Source organism: Aotus nancymaae, unplaced genomic scaffold, assembly GCF_030222135.1.
Source record: "Aotus nancymaae isolate 86718 unplaced genomic scaffold, 86718_ANA_hifiasm-v0.15.2.pri h1tg000007l, whole genome shotgun sequence".
NCBI classification, from domain to species: domain Eukaryota; kingdom Metazoa; phylum Chordata; class Mammalia; order Primates; family Aotidae; genus Aotus; species Aotus nancymaae.
In genome coordinates this window covers 41,092,695-41,113,302 of record NW_026988418.1, presented here as the reverse complement: position 1 = coordinate 41,113,302, position 20,608 = coordinate 41,092,695, and the positions used below count along the sequence as shown (strand labels likewise).

The 20,608-nt window shown below is 38.9% G+C and overlaps 1 protein-coding gene across 2 annotated transcripts in view; it reads right to left on the bottom strand.

Moving 5' to 3' along the window:
* Positions 1–872: 872 nt before the first annotated feature.
* GIPC2 (GIPC PDZ domain containing family member 2) overlaps positions 873–20,608 on the bottom strand; it is a 99,182-nt gene continuing 79,446 nt past the window's right edge. The window contains exons 4-6 of one of the 2 annotated variants that reach the window (XM_012442813.2): positions 19,248–19,354; positions 14,909–14,990; positions 873–2,525 (exon numbers count right to left, since the gene is read on the bottom strand). In XM_012442813.2, the coding sequence (XP_012298236.2) occupies positions 2,374–2,525; positions 14,909–14,990; positions 19,248–19,354 (341 nt within the window). In that variant the 3' untranslated portion in view covers positions 873–2,373. Of the gene's footprint in view, positions 2,526–7,706; positions 7,771–14,908; positions 14,991–19,247; positions 19,355–20,608 lie in introns of those variants that run through there. The other variant, XM_012442814.2, reaches the window with a different exon arrangement.

Sequence of the window (20,608 nt, the reverse complement as noted above, 5' to 3'; positions counted from 1 at the left end):
GCATTTTCTGCCACAACCAAAGAAAATACATTGTGTGCTCTTAGTGGCCATTCCATGAAGAAAGATGTTGTTTTCAATGAAAGGAAATCAAGAATAAATAAAATAATCATTCTCCATTGAAAAAGGGCCTACAGAACAAGACAAAAGGACAGGGTCCTGAAAACATCTAGAGATGCCAATAAAATGGAATGTTTTTTAAAAAGTGATTTGTCTCATTAAAGCTGCAGAAGGGTATCCCACACTTAGATGTGACTGCACTAAAAACAGACCCTTTTTGTGCACTGAGAGTTACAAAAAGGCAGAATGCTCACAAATAGATGCATTTTCAGGTATGGGAACAAAATGACATAAAGAAACTGACTTTGTTATCAGTTTAGCTAAAGAGGTGAAAGATAAGGATATTTTCAGGAAAAACCTATTGCAGGTAGTATATAGAGTACTTGGGCCCAGTTGAAGCCCAGGTAATGTGATGATAGTACTGATAATGGTCCACTGAATGCCAACAGACAAGTATAGTTATAGCTGCACATGGCTATCGCAACCTTACACACAAATTCTAGAAAGCTCATTATGAAAATGACATTCCATAAATCACAGGGAATCAGCATCAAGCATATCTTCACACATGCCCAAAAAGGAAGGAGAAACTGACATCCATCAACAATGAACAATGACTTCTTTCAAATCTAATATCTGGTGCTGAGAAATTTATTTTGTTGTTGTCGTTTAAAGTGGAATGTTTCTATGGGATAAGTCATCTTATCCCTAAAAATAGCAGGTCTTTTTTTGTGTCTTTCCAAGAGAGATATTATTAAGAATTAATAGGTATTCCAGAACCTCCAAAATGAACCCACTAAGCAAATACCAACAAATTACAACTTGAGCTGGATTTTATTTTCAAATGATGAGCAAGAGCCATAAGACAATCCATTCTATAAGCTACTTTTGTTACACATTAATGACTAAAACAGCTTCTGTGCAGATTTCAAATTAATCAAAGAATATCAGCTTCAGCTTTATGGCATTAAACTCATTTGAAAAAGGAGTGGATGGCAGTAAAGTTTTACCAAAAAGCAAGAGTTATCTAAGCAATAACCCAGCATGAAAAGAGAACTACTTCTGATTTCCTAGAACACATCGTTAACAGGTTATTATTTCTAATTACCGTGGCAGCACACAGCAGTTTTCATCTAACACTTTACAAAGATGCTTGGTCACACCATGCTCTGCTGTATTAAGTGATCTTTGCTGAAATCATTCATTTCGATTTCTCCTACACCTATAAAACGTCAAATAAGAGTGATAAGACAGTCATTTACCCTCAATTTTCTCTAGAATGTTAGGTTTAGAGGAGTGTGTTAAAACTCTAAAATAATAGACTAATAGATTTCTCAACTCTCCCGTCCTCCTTTATTTCTACTGGAAGGAAATCTATTTCTGATAGCATCTCTTCTAAAGTTTAGGAAACTAAAAAGGGCTGCTGTTTAACCAAAAAAAAAAAAAAAAATTCTCAAACATAGTTATTTTGAGTAAATATATTTCCAAAAAACTCTACAAAGAATATAAAACCTTCCCTGGAGTGCTTATAAAAGGTAACATAAAAGTAGCTAGGAGTGAAAAAAAGAAATAATGTTTTAAGTACTGAAAACAAAATCAAATGCAAGTAGTTCTGCCCTCCCCACCTCTTTTGTACCCCTTTTACACATGCAGAGACACACAGCGCAGATCTCAACCACAAGTTTTAAGAGCATGTATAAAGAAGCATACAAGAAAATCAATAAATCCTTATTTTACAAAGAGAGAAAGTAGGCTGTAGAAATCAACATACCACAGGAATCTTCCTTCCCTTACTCACAGGATCAAAAAAAAAAAAAAATGCTTCTAGACCAGTAAGGGGCATAATTCACGTTGCATTTCCCGAACATATCCTGTTCAAAGCAGGATAACAAAATGAAGATGCTATGAAGTAAACCATACTGCAATCCTAGTTTACATTAAAATTTTGTAAAAAAACTACCAAGCTATTAAAATCAACTATTTATATAATAAAAACAAAGCATGGGCATTGATGGAGAAGAAAATCATCTACCTAGAAATACTCCTTAAAACTTACTTTTAAAAACCTTTTGAATGAATATTACAATTGATCCTTATTTAGGTCATTTCTCTTAAGCATACTACATAAGCAACATTAAAAAGTGCCCAGAAATCAAAATTACCAAAATTATATTTCAAAGAATATATTCCATACACATGAAACTAAATCAGAGTTCGTATAAAGGTGTCCAAAAACAGGTATTATGGAACTTTAAAAAAAAGAAAAAAAAAACAAACAGAACAATGGCGTGTTTCTTCAGAGATGGAGTGTCCACATCATAACCCTCTTCGTTTGGCATCACCAATGACTCCCCAAACATCAAAGACAAATTCGTCTGGGAACGCAAAGTCTCCAAGAGTTTCGTCAAGTGCCACAGCAAATTCATCTGGATTAACTTTGTCCTTTCCAGCTTCAAACATTGTGGTGGCTGTCAAAAATAATATTAAAAAATTAATGATAAGTGAAATAGTATCAGAGGACTGAGAAAAATGGCACCAGGAAAATTACTTGCTAAAAGTAGCATGCACAAGTATATTTCTCGTGCAAATTAAGACAGTAAGATACCCTCATCCTTTTCAACAATCTGTCCACTGCACCCAGGTTTGCAGCTGCCACCCTTGCCCTCCACCCAACCTTGAAGCCCTTCAGTTGGGAACCTCTGGCATTCCCATGGGTAGAACAAGATCCCCTGAAAGAAACCCTGTGACTGTGACTAACCCTAGAGGAAACTTAAAGAACACCCCTTCCCCAACCTCCTAATGGTCACTACTCTCCCTACCTCCTCTGCCAGTCCCCAACTCCCAACTGAGATGGAGTCCAGTCCTCCCTACCCAAAGACAAAATGACAAAGAATAGCAGCTTGCACTGGAGCAATCAAGCTGGGGAGAAGCAGAGGAAGACATCTGTCCACCTATGGAACCAAGGTACCTTTTCTGAGCCCCTCCCCAGTCTGGGATAGAACGTGAAGGTGGCGGTCTTGTTCAGTTTCTCTACTAAGTTGCCTGCACCCCATATTCTTTGTCTTGGAACCAGCATCTTCAGGAGTACATAGGACTTGCCCCAGCTGCCTGGAAGCCCAGGAGGCTCAGCGGATTTCCACCCAGCATCTTAGAAGCACTAACAACCAGAAAGAGATCCTGTATATGTGATATGGGACTTGGGTGAAAAACCTCCATTTGAAAGGGAAACGCCAAAGCCCCAGGGAAAAGCTCCAGCTTCTCCTTTCCTTCCTGGTTAAGGATGAACTAATCCAAGTTTGTATTATTCTCTGAATGAGCCACAATGTCTGGAGAGATAAAAGCTATGCCTCTTCCTGTCAATTCAGTCCTAACACAAGGTGGGCTAGGAAGAAAGGGAGGGAGGTGGCCTGCAGAAGGGCACCAGGATCGAGCAGAAGTGGGATGGGGTGGGGTGAACTGGCAGAGGGATCAAAGCTCTAGTAAGGTAAAGAGGCCTTCTAGATGGCCAGGCAGCCTGGCATGGGGTGGGAGAGTACGGATGTGGTGAGGAGGGCATGGGGATGGGGAGGGAGGACAGCAGCCACAGTGATGAGGGATTGGTTACACATGTGGAGATGGATCACATACATACATACATACATACATAGTAATAGGAATCAGGTTTGTCACTGCCCAAGAAGAACAAATAGGGAAAGGGAGAAAATAAGAATGAACTTTATAGAACTGGAATTGTAGATGCCAGTGGAAATATATATCTCTCCAATTGAGATGTTATAAAAATATAGACATAAATGCACATATACATATGCATACACATCCCTCAGTTCTGGAAGCATGACGCCCTAACAACAATGAGTACACAAAGCACCCAAATCTTTGTTCATAAATATCATTCTCCATTAAAAAGACTAAGACTTCCTCAGAAAACTGGTAGATTCCAGGGCTGGAGCAGGCAAAGTGCACTATGAACCAAGAATATCTTATATCAGAAAGTAAGAAAGTGTCAAAAAACGATGGAAACGTGAAAAGGACACAGATGTCAGCGTGCAAGAATTCACACTGACCAAATCAGGGATAATTTAAGCATCAAAATAAGTAATGATGGTATAACTCCAGTGAATACAGGAGTCCATGAATCCATAATAAAACACGCAATTGAATGAAGAGATAAAGAAAAAATAAAGAAGCCGATTGATTTATAAGGAACAGTATGTTTACGTAGTTTCAAAATATCTCCCCACCAATACCTATCAATGAAAGAGAATAATTTTACAGTGCAGAAGCCTAACAAACACCACCTGAAGTGATCGAAGTGAACATTCCTAAGGAAAAAAAATCAAAAACCCGTGCTTCCCCATAAGATGTAATGAAAAGAATACAGAATCACATTTGTGAGGTTACACCAAAGAGGTGAAACCTGAGTGTAATTTTAAACAAAAGATTAGACAAACCAATGTTGAGGAACATTCTACAAAATTACTGGCTTGTACCCTCCAAAAGCACCAAGGTCATGAAAACCAAGTAAAGGACAAATAACTATTCCAAATTGACACAACGTGATAAGTAAATGCAACATGTGATTTTGAACACACTCTTTTGCAATGACAGATATTAAGGAATTGGGGAAACATAAATAGAATATGAATATTAAATAGCAGTAATATATCAATGTTAGTTTCATGGTTTGAATGGTTATGTTATGGTTCAATAGGAGAATATCTTTGTTTTTAGGAAATACACACCAAAGTATTTGGGGGCAATGGGACATTATTAAGGTAACTTACTCTCAAATTAGTTCAAGAAAAGTCTTTGTACTGTATTTGTATCTTTTCTGTACTAAGAAAAGATACAAGATACTAAGATTGTTTCTATATATATATATATATGAATGGCAGTGAAGAAAGAAGAGAAATTGAATCTCTTCTTTATATTATCATCACCCTCTCTCCATCTTGCACCAGATCTCAGTCATTACCCAAAGCCTTCTTCATTTACCATCAATCTGGAAGCAAACACTTCACAAAGGAGAGAATTCCTCAGCTGCAGCTGGAACCTCTGCTCCAGCCCACGGGTCCTGCCAAGTTACCCAGATGCTTCGAAAGCTCCCAAGTTTATTTAAACTTTTTTTAATGATATGTCAAGGATGGCCAGGATATGCTGAAGCAAACACACTGGCTTGACTTCATAAATTTGGCTTTTGAAAAAAGTTTGGCAACAAGTATCAAAAGTCATCAAAGTGTTCATATCCTTTGAACTACCTACCATTTTTACTTCTGGAAATCTAGACTTCAAAAATAAAAATTTAAAACAGAAAAGAATTTAGCGTAAAGATGTACCTAACAGAATCCAAAAAAAAAATTCTAAAGTGTAGGATCATTAAGTTACCTCTGATATGACGAAATATATTAGGTGAAATATTTTTACATCATTTTAAATAATGTTTATGAATAATTCATAACAGAGAAATATTTTTGTTCTAATATTTACTGAAAAAGCAGTACATATCCTTTATATTATAATGAAAATGATATTTTCATAAAAATCTTTATATAAAACGACTAAATGGGGAGGTAAGTGATAAAGCAATTATAGTAAAATATTAATGGTAGAGTCTAGGTGACAGGTGAATATAGAGGTATTCACCAAAAAGCCTTTCAACTGTCTGTTTGAAAATTACCATAATAAAATATTGGGAGAAACCTCTGTGAAGTCAATGGAAGAAAACTTAGCAAAACCTAGTACATAAATTCAAATTAGAAAAAAATGTTTAGTGCTGTGTTTGATGTGCTAAAACTATACCTAACTTGTAATATTTATTCTGCGTGCTCATAGGTATTAGCTGTACTTAAAAATTATTTCCTAAGCCATTAAGGAATGCCTTAATGTCTGTAAGGAATGTTCCATTTCTTTCAACAGACAGTCATAGTACTATAGTTAAGAAAAGAAGCAAGCTGCCTTGGAGTGCATTTTCACACCATCAGATAAGAAGCCAAGCGCTCAGGGAAATGGTGTCCTACAGTATTCTATCAGTATTTCACATAAGTCTGGAGGTTCTGTTTGTGTCTCTCTTTCTTTGAAGATCAGGCTGTCTTTCCCTGAAGATCTTATCCACAACCCCAGGTTAAGCATGACCATGGTGCAGAGAAGTCCCAAATCTTTGCTTCCATCCCCAACTTCTGTCATGAGTTCCACACCTCCATTTCTGAGTAACTGGTGGGCAATTCTTCCTAGGTGCTCCACTAGCATCTCAAACAGCATGTCCAGAAACCAAGTATCACCTTCCCATCTAAAGAAACGCCCACTCTTTCTCTCGTTTCCACCATTATTTTTCTCTTCTCCCAGGTCTTCAGCCTGTGCAGCAAACACTGCCTCCCTTTATTCTACCTTTACTCTCCCTTTATCTCTCAAATCCAATTCTTTCCATTCCATTCCCACCACTGCCATGTTATCTCCTAATCTCCAAGTCCAGTCAGCAAACCATCCCACGTAGGCAAACTGGACTCCTCTTCCTAAAGCACAGGTCTGATCCCACTGGGTATTGAGACAAAAGGACCATGGAGCTCCTTTCCACCTCCGAGATTATCTGTCATTCCCGTATATAAAAATATGCCATCTGGGCATGGTGGCTCATGCCCACAATCTCAGCTACTAGAGAGACTGCGGCAGGAAGATCACATGAGGCCAGAAGTTTGAGACCAGCCTGAGCAACACAGCAATATCTTGTCTCTGAAAAAAGTATGTTTAATAAAAAATAAATAAAATTAACCAGGCATGACAGTCCACATCTGCAGTTCCACATACTCAGGAAGCTGAGGCAAGAGGATCACTTGAGCCCAAGAATTTGAGGCTACACTGAGCTATGATGATGACACTTCACTCTAGCCTGGGCAATAGAATGAGACCCTGTCTCTTAAAAACTTTTTTTTCAATAAATTTAAAATATATATGTATATATTTTTAATGTCTGTGTGTATGTGTGTGTATACACACACACGCACACACATTTTTTTTCCTTGTATAACCAATGTTTATCTTTAAAACCCTAAACCCTGGTGGCAGTCTAACCTAAAGCACTCTTGGTTCCCCAGTGGCTATCCCACTCTGCACTAACGCTGTGCCCTCATAAATCTGACCACTCGAAATGCTGTCGTCACTGCTTTCTGCCTTTGCCCAGGATAACCTCCTCCTAGCCACCAGCAAGGAGTCAAAATCCTCTCTCTCCTTCAAGGCTCTCTCCTCCATGAAAGCCTTTGTCCACAGCTAGAAGAGATATCTCAATTCTCTAAACCCTTCTGCCAGTGTTTTTCATGCTTAAATGCACAAACAAACCACATAGGGTCTTGGCAATTGCAGATTTTGGTTCAGTAGTTCTGCAGCCCTGAGGTTCTGCATTTTCAACTTCCAGGCGATGCTGGTCCGCAGGCAACACTTTGAGTAACAAGGTCTTAGACTGCAAATTTAACATTGCTCTGCATTGACATTCTTTTTCCGTGTATTTTTTCTCTCCTACTGAGAAAATAAACTCCCAACAGATCTTAAGTAGCTTACTCAGTCTCTTATGCCCATAGTAACCAGTTCAGTGTCTCATGCATATAAATGCCAGTGAATGGGCAAGTACAAGAAGAGGGTTTGTCATAACACTTACGTACTTTTTGCACAGGCACAGTTAGCATTCATTGGGGGAAGTGAAGTCCAGAATTTTGATCTCATAGCCTGGATGTAAAAGGAGAGCAGCCAAACATAAAGGTGAAGTATTGCTGAAGTAGAACTCCAGTTCAGAGATTTTGCTTACTCTACCATTTTAACTATTTCTCATAGGCTTGACAGGTAGCATTTATAAAGGCAACTACCTAAAGATTATACTGACATATCGGTAAGCCATGTTAAGGAAGAAATCTAGCAGAGGAAGAAATAAGATGCATACAGATAAAAGACATAAGAAAATGCATACAGATAAAAGACCATTCCGAAACAGAAACTAACAGTGCAGATGATGCTCTTAAATGCCAGAGAGACCATGACAAGGATGCAGAAGTTCACTGATGGACACTGAATCAATTTCTCTCTCTCTCTCCACACACACATCCTTGGCTATAAGAGGGAAAAAGGAACAACTCGGTACATGGCTTGTTTATACCTCAGGAAGCCCAGCAGCATTGTCTAGCACACTAAGCCTGGGAACCCCACATTGTAGATCTCACCTGCACTGACTTGCCAGCTCTGGTTTGGGTTTCTAGTCACAAAATAAAAGAAAATGCTGCTTCAAGATGCCCATATTCTAACCTCACAGTCCAAAATGCATAATCTCGCTCATGCACTCATTCTGGCACAAGAGTAAAGTGAAGAAACACCCCCAAACTCAGTACTGCTCAGAGCTGCTGATAGAGTCTAGTTATACAGCTCCACATAATCTACCTCTATTACAGCTGCCATTACAGCTAGTAATAGTCATCATTGGTGATCATCACTAAGAATGATAATAGCTACACCCATTATGATTTCTGATGTGCCAGGAATTTTATACATGTGATCCAATTTGATTCCTTGGAAACCCTATAAGATTGTTTTTATTATGCCCCTTTTATAGATGTAAAAATTAGGATTCTAAGTTTAATAATTTGCCCAAGGGCCAAAGCTCCAAAGTAATAAAATTAGGACTCATGCTCCCTGTGAATTCACCACTTTTGTGACTCTCAACAGACATTTACCAAGTACTTACTCTGGGAGAGGTATGTGGTAGGAGCTGGGATTAAAAACTGAGTAAGATATGGCATCTGCCTTCAAGGAACGCCTGATCTTATAGAAGCAACCAAAAATGCCAATTACACAGCTACATAATTGTGTTGGAAATACTGCAAGTAATACAGTGCTCTATACATCTTTTTTAAACCAGTAATTTGCTATATGAATTCAAAAATGGAGCATGCAACTAAATATGTTATATATTTTTCCTAATACATAAAGTATAAATACGGCTTTTTAAAATTTTATTTCTCATCCTCAGTGGGGTTTGGTAAGCATAGCTTTTAAGACATTCTTACATGATAAATGGTATAATTCATTCTTTTTGATAAAATATTATAGCTCTGATTTAAGAGAAAAGCAAAAGAAACTTTAGCAAAATAAAACACTTTTTATGAAGGTACAGCATATTAACATAAGACAGCTACTAAGATTACTTTCATCTATTGATTATAATAGAGTTGCAATATACTATGGTAATAAACCTGAATGCAATCTGGCAAAAAATATTCCATTAAAAGAGTAGACTTTTCTTACAGTATAATGTTTAGAAACACATGAGAAAAAAAAGAGAAAACAGATTTTTAAAAATTGAAAATTTTTTACCCTGTAATCCCTGCTACTTGGGATGCTGATGCAGGGAGATTGCTTGAGTCCAGGATTTTGAATCCAGCCTGGGCAACATAGTGAGACCCCCATCTCAAAAAGAATTTTAATTGTAAAGAGAATTTTTATACCACATATAAACAGCTAAGTGCTGACCTCTAGTGGCCACTTTTTATTACTGCCACTGAACTATACATTATTAATGACAAACCTGTTCTGGTGATATAGATCAACGTATAATTTCCATTAAGTTTTTAAACACCTAAAACTTTTAAATATAAAATATTACTTTATGGTTAAAAATCTTGGTATCAAAGTTTCAGAATTAAATCTTAGTTTTTAACTTGTTAGGTGACTTTGGGTAAGTTATCAAAGTTCTCTGAATTTGTTTTCAAATCTATAAGATGGCAAATAGCAGGGTTTAGATAAAGATTATTCATCATTATTGTTAGTTTAATCATAAAATATGCAACTATATCTCATTCTATGGAAGGTCTTCAGGTCTAACTTTTCCTAAGACTTTATATAAACATCAACACTTTTCAAACAACTCACAAGTCAAACATCAAAAATGCAGTCAATACAGAATGCTTTCTAATTAAACTTTCTAAAACTTCATTGGCTTTATCTGAAAAGGATGACTTTCCACAGTGTTCACTGTTTTGAATTCACTATAAAAAGAAAGTGATCCAGCCAGGCACAGTGGCTCACGCCTGTAATCTCAGCACTTTGGGAGGCCAAGGCAGGCGGATCACAAGGTCAAAAGTTTGAGACCAACCTGGTCAATATGGTGAAACCTTGTCTCTACTAAAAATACAAAAAATTAGCCGGGCGTGGTGACAGGTGCCTGTAATCCCAGCTACTCAGGAGCCTGATGCAGGAGAATCACTTCAACCCAGCAGGTGGAGGTTACAGTGAGCCCAGATTGCACCAGATTGCACCACTGCACACCAACCTGGGTGACAGAGCAAGTCTCCATCTCAACAAAAAGAAAGTGATCGTAGGAAGAAATGTAATTCTCAGTATTAAAACACCAATATTGCATACTTTTTCAAGAGCTGTAACAGACTTCATATCTGCTCTAAAAGCAAAGTAGTAAAATTTTTAAAAAGAAAAGATTTTATAGAAAAATTGACATAGAAACATTTGTTCAAATCTTCTTTCCACACATCTCAGGATCTCAATAAATTTGAAATTCTAAAATTCTGAAGTTGCTTGGATGATCTCTAAACTCCTAAATTGGTATCATCAGAAAACATTATCGTTCTATATACAACTTACACAGTTTCCTTAAGCATTCAAGAAGAAACTTGTATGATACAACTTTCCGCTGAGTTAGGTCAAGACCATATTAGGCCTTAGAGGACTCAATGTCTTTTAGAACCCCTTGTTTTTTTTTCATGGATAACATCCCAAGGTGACCCATGTTGACACTGGTTGGTAGAAAAGTCATAGTTCACAACTTAACTTTACAACCAAATGAAGCACTTTCATCTTCAGGATTACTTTCTACAAAAATTCATTTAAATTATATTTTATTTTCAAATAATAAACACCTCCTAATCCTTTTTTGAGGATAGTGTTTTAAGTCACGTTGCTGCCATATTACTTTTTAAATTTTTTAAATATATACTTAAACATTAAAAAATACAAAAAAAGTGATGTCAATGTAATTTGCATTAAGAATTAACATTTCTGAAAGCTAATACTGAAAATATTTATACAAGTAAATATATTTGTCTGTTAAATCAGTATCACATTTGTGATTTATATTTCATGCTAATCAGATCTGAATAATGAAAGAAATTCCTAATTTAACAATGGTTTACATTCTTCAAATAATTATTTTCCTTATACTTTACCTCCCTAGGTAACTGATTACATTGCTAATCATGTGTAATGATAATGGATTTTCATGTCAATTAGAGGAATTTGTTATAGTGACTAATTCACTTTACAAAGAAATTTCTAGTTAATTTACAAAGAACATATATGGAATGTTTAGTGCCCTGAATTTTTTAAGCTGCATTTATATATATATATATATATATATATATATATATATATATATATATATATATATATTTGTTTTTTGTTTTTGTTTTTTTAGAGACATGGTCTCACCCGGTTGCCCAAGCTGGAGTGCAGTGGCGCCATCCTAGCTCACTGCAGCTTCAAACACGACTCAAGCGATCCTCCTGCCTCAGACTCTCAAGTGACTAGGACTTCAGGTGCAGGCCACCATACTCATCTAATTTTTTTTTTTTAAGTAGAGACATGGTTTCATCTCACTGTGTTGCCCAGGCTGGTCTCTTTGGTTAGGGTTAGGGTTAGGTTAGGGCCTCAAGCCAAATACATATACCTGTAAGCAATACTACATCATATCTCTTTTACTGTATGTGAGCATAAATACGTATACACATATGTGTGTGTGTATATGTAAAACTTCATGTATACATATATATATTTGCTTCCCTCCACTATGGCAAAATACCATTAAAGAATACCCCATAGTCCTAGACTGTTGTATGGATAAACATTTCTATTGTAAATTTGCTTTATGTACATGTTGATGCCACGATTTATATGTTACTTATATGTCTAGGAATATATATGTTTATGTGTATGTTTGTCTTTATTCCTAGTGAGATCTTTTCCTAGGCCCTGTGTCTGTGATTCACTCCAGACAATAGCATGGTTTCTATTGTTCCTTGAGAGCTGCAGTTTCAAAACAGGAGACTGAGGCTGGGCTCAGTGGCTCACTCCTCTAATTTCAACATTCTGGGAGGCCGAAGCAAGAGGATGGCTTGAGCCCAGGAGTTCAAACCAGCCTAGGTAACACAGGTAGACCCCATCTCCACAAAAATTAAAATAAAAAAATTAGGCAGGCAAAAGGATTGGAGAGAAGTTGTCACAGATTGGTTTTCAATTTTAACTTTTTGTCTGCACAGAGGAAAAAAAGAATCTATATGAAAAAAATCTATATTTAAAAAAAAGAATTCATATAGAATCTATATTTAAAAAAGGATCGATATAAAAAAAGAATTTATATTTTTCTCCAAGGAGCAAGGAACAAACTACCAATGTTTTTAAGTTGCAGACAGCATCTGTACATCCAGTACAGAAATTTTATTTTAAAAGTTCACTCAGGGCCAGCAATGATGGCTCACGCCTATAATCTTTCCCTGCACTTTGAGAGGTCAAGGCAGGAGGATCACCTGAGCCTGAGCAACATAGCAAGATCCCATCTCTACCAAAAACTAATTTAAAAAATAAAGTAAAATAAATAGCCAGGTATGGAGGCCCACACCTGTGGTCTTAGCTACGTGGGAGGCTGAGCTAGGGGAAGTGCTTGGGCCCAGGAGATCAAGGCTGCATGAGCCATGATTGTGCCACTGCACTCCAGCCTGGGTGACGGAGTAAGACCTTGTCTCAAAAATTAAAAAATAAATAAAAGTTCACACAGGCAAAAAAAAAAATAAGAATAGATTCTGTTAAATAAAATTTATAGCAAGTGATTGGTTTGGACTGAGCTCCTATACCAGGCCTAACAGACCAAACCAAAATGGACTTACTCATGCTGACGTTCCACTCACTAGGCAAAACTAAGTTGTTTATCTAACCTTCCAAGAAATCAGAAGAAAGAGAGGTAATAGCCAAATCCACAAATGGGCCAGCTTTAGCGGGCATGATAAGGAAATTCCCTCTGCTTTAACCTTTACAAAGGAAGTAACATTGCAACGGGAACTACTTTTTGTTCTATTTCTGCTTTCTTCAGCCATTTTCTGACTATAAAGTCAACCTCCTCTGTTCAGCTCATTAGAGCACTCCTTGTGAGCTGTTGCCTGATACTAGAATTGCAAAGAAAAGCCAATTAAGAATTTTAAGATAAATTTGTTTTGTCTTTTGGTAATTCTATAAGGAAAATGGAAAATGAGTGGACGTAGAAAAGGATGAATGGCCTTCAAATATTCTACCTGGTAGCAGATAAAAAAATAGTCAAGTTCTTACCTTTAAAAAATATATCAAGTACCTGATTCAAATGCATACCTGCAGATGCACGCAGACATAAATCGCAACACTGGAGCATACATTTACTCTTTTCTCTACCCAGCATGTAACTGCCCTACTCAGTGGAACATTCATCTTGCTTCTGTATGGGAAGGATCAGGCCTTTTTCACACTTTCGACCCTTGTATTTCAGGGTCATCCTCAGCTCCAGAGGCAGAACATTGAACCCAGACCTAACCATCCTCCTGGCCTCAGTGACTTGCTCATTTGAGCCAATCAGACCAACCAGAGACGATCTTGGGCATTTTGTTTGAATGACTTGGAAGAGGTCCTCCCTCTTCCTCATTGTGCCTGATGCCACGAGGATGTAGAGGGTGGAGCAATGGCAGTCATTTTGGCCCCATGAGGGAGAGAATGAAGCTGCCAGGGGGTACCACTGGGGCCTGAAATGAAGCCAGGAATGAGAGAAGAGAAACCACATCCTGATAACAGCATGAGAACTCGGGATCCAGCCATTCTTGAAGCCAAGGTCTGGTTCTGGACTTTTCAATTATAAGAACCAGTAAGTTTCTCCTTTTTTTTTTTTTCCTTAATCCAGTTGGAATTAGGATTTTTTGTTTGGATTTTGTTTTGGTCATTTGCAACTGGTAGAGTCTTAACTGATAAATCAAGACCCTGACAGCCCAATGATGACATAAGAAATTCACAGAAATTCCACTGCTCAACTGCCTTTATCAGTCATATGCCAAGTGTGTCCTCTTTCTTCATATTTCTAATTCCTTGTTCACAGGACTTCAGTTACCCTGTTAAAGGGTGCAATTCAATCAATGCAAATCTGATATATCAAATAATAATGCCTTTTATATGTATCATCTACAAAATTCATTTCATGTATATCTTGTAAATCCAAAAAAGCAACACTGAAGGAAATAGTATTCAGAGTTTAACGATTAAGAACTAACTAAAATGTGGCCGGCCGCAGTGGCTCACGCCTACAATCCCAGCGCTTTGGGAGGCCGAGGGGGGTGGATCACGAGGTCAAGAGATCGAGACCATCCTGGTCAACATGGTGAAACCCCGTCCCTGCTAAAAATACAAAAATTAACTGGGCATGGTGGCGCGCGCCTGTAGTCCCAGCTACTCGGGAGGCTGAGGCAGGAGAATTACTTGAACCCAGGAGGCGGAGGTTGCGGTGAGCCGAGATGGCGCCATTGCACTCCAGCCTAGGTAACAAGAGCTTCTCTCAAAAAAAAAAGAAAAAAAACTAAAATGTTTTAAAGTTTACTTGGCACTAAGACCTCATGGCTAGAAAGCAGTAAGGGTCAGGTCTTGTTTTCATTATTCTTTATTATCTTTATGTTGATTATTCTTTTCATCAAACCACAAATATTTTTACCTTCAAAAGTATAATTGGCTATAAGTGCAAACAAGACATAAATAAACATTAAGCAAATTAAGAGATATAAGACTTTTTAAAATAGTATAATCTTACCTAAATCAATATCTCGAATTCCCAGGTACAATTCAAGAACATCATCAATCTTTTCAATTGCCTTTGCTTTGGTTTCAGAAGGCTTTATCAAAAAAAGAGAGAAATAAGACGTTATATAACAAAATCTGTTGATTGTCAGGACATACACAGGAGAAAGTCTGATGTGGAGCCAGTTCATGATTGTGCCCTTCAGCTAATTTTAATGGAAATATATCTGGAATGTGCTCTGTAACTAATACAAATCAAATGCAGTTAATACTTATTTTTAGTGTCAGCATTAAGTGTTACGGATTCGAAAAAGAAAAGCCAGGAGCATGGTCCCCAAGTAGCTAACAATCTAGAAGAGGAAATAGATGTGAAAATAAGCAACACGTAGCAGTTTGTAGAGGATATAAAAGGCACAGAAGCATCACAGGGGAGGAAGCAAATTTCTATCTTTAACAGTCACAGAAGACTTTACAGAGAAGGTGACTTGGCCAAGCACAGTGGCTCATGCCTGTCATCCCAGCATTTGGAAGGCTGAGGTCAGAGGGCTGCTTCAGCCTAAGAGTTGAAGACCAGCCAGGCAACATGGTGAGATTCCATCTCTACCAAAAAATTAATTAATCAATTAATTAATTTAAATGATTAGCTGGGTGTGGTGGCACATGCTGTAATCCCAGCCACTTGGGAGGCTGAAATGGGAGGATCACTTGAGCCTGAGAGGTCTAGACAAGCCTGGGCAACATGGCAAGACTCTATCTCTACTAATTAATTTAATTAAAAAGTAACCAGACGTGGTGGTATGCACCTTTAGTCCCAGCCACTCAGGAGGGTAAAGTGGGAGGATCACTTGAGCCTCCCAAAGTGCGGGGATCACAGGCATGAGCCACCACGCCCAACCTCCTGACCTCCTTTCTTTCCCCAATCCCTGACAACAGTTTATCAGCCCCTTCTTTGTGACACTGTGTATCCTGCATCTTCCATTAACCCTATCCCACTGGGTCATAATCGCTTTTTTATGCTTCTCTCCTTTTAGAAGAGAAACAGGGTCTTTATTCACCTTCATATCACCAGCTCTTTGACTATGCCTGTCTCAGCAAGCACATATGGAATAAGTATGCGGTTATGCCAGTGGAGAACTGATAGGGTTTTGCTCAGTCCGCACTCAAATCCCATCGTGAATTGTAAACCCCACATGTCAAGGGAGGGACCTGGTGGGAGGTGACTGCATCATGGGGCGGTTCCCCTCATGCTGTTCTCATGATAGTGAGGGAGTTCTCACAGGATCTGATGATTTCAAAAGTGCCAGTTTCCCCTGCACACTCCCTCTCTCCTGCCATCATGTAAGATGTGCCTTGCTTCCCCTTCATCTCCCACCATGATTGTAAGTGTCTGGAGGCCGCCCCAGCCATGCGGAATTTCAAGTCAATTAAACCTCTTTACTTTATAAATTACCCAGTCTCAGGTATCCTTTATAGCAATGTGAAAACGGACTAATACAGAGAACCTTACACCATTTTCAGAATTTGGGCTAGGTGATTAAGGGAGTGATTTGTTTCAAATCCTTTAAATCCTTAAAGTGTTTGAAATTAGACTTTAGGCCATTTGTATCAAATTTAATATTAGCAGCAAACTTGCTTTTTCCTTTCATTATGAGCTATTTTTAATTGCCCTATTTTACTAAACAGGCTATGAAAATAGGAATAGATTTTTAGATGTTTATCTTTAAATGTGTCTTTCCTACCTCCCTAGGTAGATCTTAAGCTGCTCTTTTCTCATCCAGGCACCTCTGCCACAGCAGGTGCTTAACAAAGAGTGGGGAATGATTTAACCCTTAGAAGATACCCCTCCTCCTGCAGGGATAAGGAGTCTTTCCTGCTGACCTGCTTCCTTTGTGAGCTGTTTAAAGGTCTGCCCATTTTTCCTCACAGCCTCCAGCAAAAGGCAGAGCTGGTATTCTCCCAGCTCCAAAGGCCAGCTCCTTCCCTCTGTTCTTCCCTTCCCTGATAAATTCCTTTCTTCCACTGAGATTTGCTTACTCATTCAATGAACACTTACTGGCCTTCAGCAATATACCAGACGGTGTGCTGGGCCACAGAGGGAAAGTAAAGGCTCCAAACGCCCAAGTCACTGCCTTGGGTTTCCTTCACATACCTCATCATATCCATTTTCAAAATGCTTTTGCTCTTTTCGGGTCTTTTCATTGCCATTTGCCTCCAATCGGTCCTTTTATTCTCCCAGAACCCAGGCATTTGACTCAGGATCTTCCTCTGGATCCCCCAAAACTGACAACACCCTGGGCGACTTGACATTCCTAAGGACAGCCTTGGCCTCATGGGTTCCTTAAGTGTCTGCTCCAACAAACCACCCCCATGATCAACCCTGGACATGGTCACACAACAAGTTCTGGGATCCCACTCTGTGAAACAGCCTCAGAACTGTTCACCTGTCTCTTTTCCTTCAAACACATAGGAACCTGGAAAGCATTCACATATAGGCTCTAGAAGGGCCTGGTGCCTTGCCCTTGCCCCCAGGAGCTCACAGGCATCAGTTACCTGTTCCACCTCCCCTCTGCCCACAGGAGGGCTTTGTCCTTTGCTGCTGTTGTGGGCCTGCTGCTTGCCACTCAGAATCCCCACCACCACCACCCCACCCCTGCGCTTTTCTTCCTCCACCCTTCTTGCCCCTCGTTATCACTTTTCCTTCTGGTGTTTTTCACTCAAACACTGACCTGCATATAGATAAAGTCAATCAAAGGGCAAAACCCTTGTTTTCTCAAACTAAAATGAATCATCTCTTAATTCATTAATGCAGCAAAGATTTCCGTTCCTTCGGTATATCAGGTCCTATTCTAGGTGATGGGGATGCAATAGTGAGCAAGACACGTGAGCAAAGGAGCTAGACAGTAGACAAAATTAAACAAAGATATAAAGAGTCCTAGGGTGTTTAATGCTGATATGCTTTGGCTATATCCACCTCGTCCCCCCACCCCTAAAAATCTCATCCTGAATTGTAGCTCCCATAATCCCCACATGTTGTGGGAAGGACCTAATGGGAAGTAACTGAATCATGGGGGCAGGTTTTTCCAGTGTCGTTGTTCTCATGATAGTGAGTAAGTCTCATGAGATCTGATGGTTTCATAAAGGGCAGATCCTCTACACACTCTCTTGCCTGCTGCCATGTAAGATGTGCCTTTGCTCCTCCTTCACCTTCCACCATGACTGTGAGGCCTCCCCAGCCATGTGGAACTGTGAGTCCATTAAACCCCTTTTTCTTTATAAATTACCCAGGCTCAGGTTATGTCTTTATTAGCAGTGTGAGCTAATACAATTGCTTTGACAGAAATTAAAGGCATGGAAGAGTGGGCAGTGGGAGGGGTAGAGGGAGTTGCTATTTATACAGGATGCCTTTGAGATAGATAATGCGTGGGCAGAAACCTGATGATGGCAAGGGAGCAAGCTATGCAGATAAATGGGCAAAACATTCAGGCAGAGACAACAGCAGTATCGAGAGCCTGAGATGGGGATACACCTGGAGTGTTTGGGGAGAGCAGGGAGACCAGCATGACTGAAGCAGAGGAAGCCAGGGCAGAGGGGTGGGAAATGAGAACAGAGAAGAAATACAGAGCTCGGTCATGTTGGTCATTCTGAGGACTTTAGCTTTTATTCTGAGTGCCATGGGGAGCCACTGGAGGATTGTGAACAGAAAAGTGACATAATTTCTCTTACATATTTTAAGGATCATTCTGAGGGCTGTGCTGAGCACAGGCGGAAAGAAGGCAAGGGTGAACACAGGAGGACTAAACAGAAGGTGATTGCAATATCCAGGATAAGATGATGGTGCCTTGGGCCACAGTGGTGGGCAGGGACAGTGAGAAGCCACTGGACTCCAATATATTGTAGAGGTAGGTCTACTAGGATTTGCTGATAGAAGCGATGTGGGACATGAATGGAAAGAGTCAAAGATGACTTCAAGGTGTTTTATGTGATAAGAGGAGCTTATGAATCTAATCTTTCACTATCAAAAAAGTGGCTCTGATACTTTTTCTTGGCTCTCAGAGAACTTTAGTTAACTTAAGTTTTTGAGACAGCCCAGCTGTCTTCAGAGCCTAGAAATGTCATCTACAGGTAGCTGAGAATTTCTACATGTCACAATCTCTTCTCATGTACTTAATTTCTATATTTCCTTTCTAATACCTTCAGGAATTTCCAGATTGTTTAAACAATGAATTCAAAGTCCAAGTTTTGATTAGAATCAATGGAATTTTTTCTAACTTTGTGATTTTATTTTCAGTTCCAGTAATCACACGTATCTCAACATTTCCAAGCAGAACAGAAAGTAAATGAACATAACATACCACTTCCTCCAAGGTAGCGGGACCTTTTGATCTCAGGCGAAGTGTTCCCCTTCCACAACCAATTTTTTCTTCTGATGACTTTCCAGCCTTTGACCTCGGCCCTATTTCTACAAATACACAATGAACAGGGAAACGTACATATACACAGAAAGAATACCAACAGATTACTGTGAAAGCTAATGTAGTTTCTATCACAAAACTAAATACAATTGTAGAAATTTGATAAAAGGTAGGCCTTCTTAACAGAATTCACCAAAACAAAATAAATTTACTTGGCATCCATTATTCTTATAGGAGAGTCTTTATGAGAGAGTTCTAACTCCAAGAAAAGGGAATATGTGAAATGTACAGATGGGAAAGGCAAAGTTACAAGGAAGAAAAAAATAGAACAGTGGGCTTTATAAAAAAGAGTAAAGACGGATAAGTCGTTTCATCAAGGTCACGAAAAAAAGAAAAAATCATGTCTTGAAAGAAGAGAGGTTTCTCCTAATGGACCAATAAAAAAGAAGAAACCAAAAAAAAAAAAATCAAAGAAAAAAGAGAGAAGAGAAGGACAAGAGCAGTAGCCTCTGCTTGATGCTTAATGTTAAAAAATCCCATTTAATACTCATACCAACCTATGAGACAGGTGATTGCCTTCATTTTACCAATAAGGGAAAGGAAGTCAGTAAGAAATGGGGCTGGGATTCAAAACCAGGTCTTGCAGATACAGACCAGATTTCAAAGTCCATATGCTTTCGTGAGCAATGCTCCAGCCCACACCTCTTAGAAGCACAAGGGATAAAATCAGAGTTGACATAGAAATAGGGTGCAAAAGAAAAAGCCTGCGAGCAGGTTCCAAGGAAGGAATTCTCTGCAGACAGCAAGGACAAGAGCAGCGAGCAGGAGCCCACAGAAAGCCACTACTTTTCTTACGCTTGGTTCTTCTGTTGTGTCTTATTCTGTATTTGCAACACACTAAGAGTAACCACCAAACATGTTACCAAGCAGTAACACAAAATGAGTGAAAGGGAAGGTGATGAAAGAGGATAATTGGAAAAAATGTGCCCTATGTAGGCCCCACTCCAATAACTTATTGTGCTGTCGGAATATAAGCCCTGCAAAGCCAGATCACCGACTTTTTGTTTTTTTTTTTTTTTTTTTGGCAAAGAAACTGGATACTCAGGCCAGGGTGGTGGCTCATGCCTCTAATCTCAGCACTTTGAGAGACCAAAACAGGCAGATTGCTTGAGCCCAGGGGTTCAAGACCAATCTGAGCAACAGGATAAAATTCCGTGTCTACTAAAAATACAAAAACTAACCAGGTGTGGTGGCACATACTTGTAGTCCCGCTACTCAAGAGGCTTAGGTGGAAGGACTGC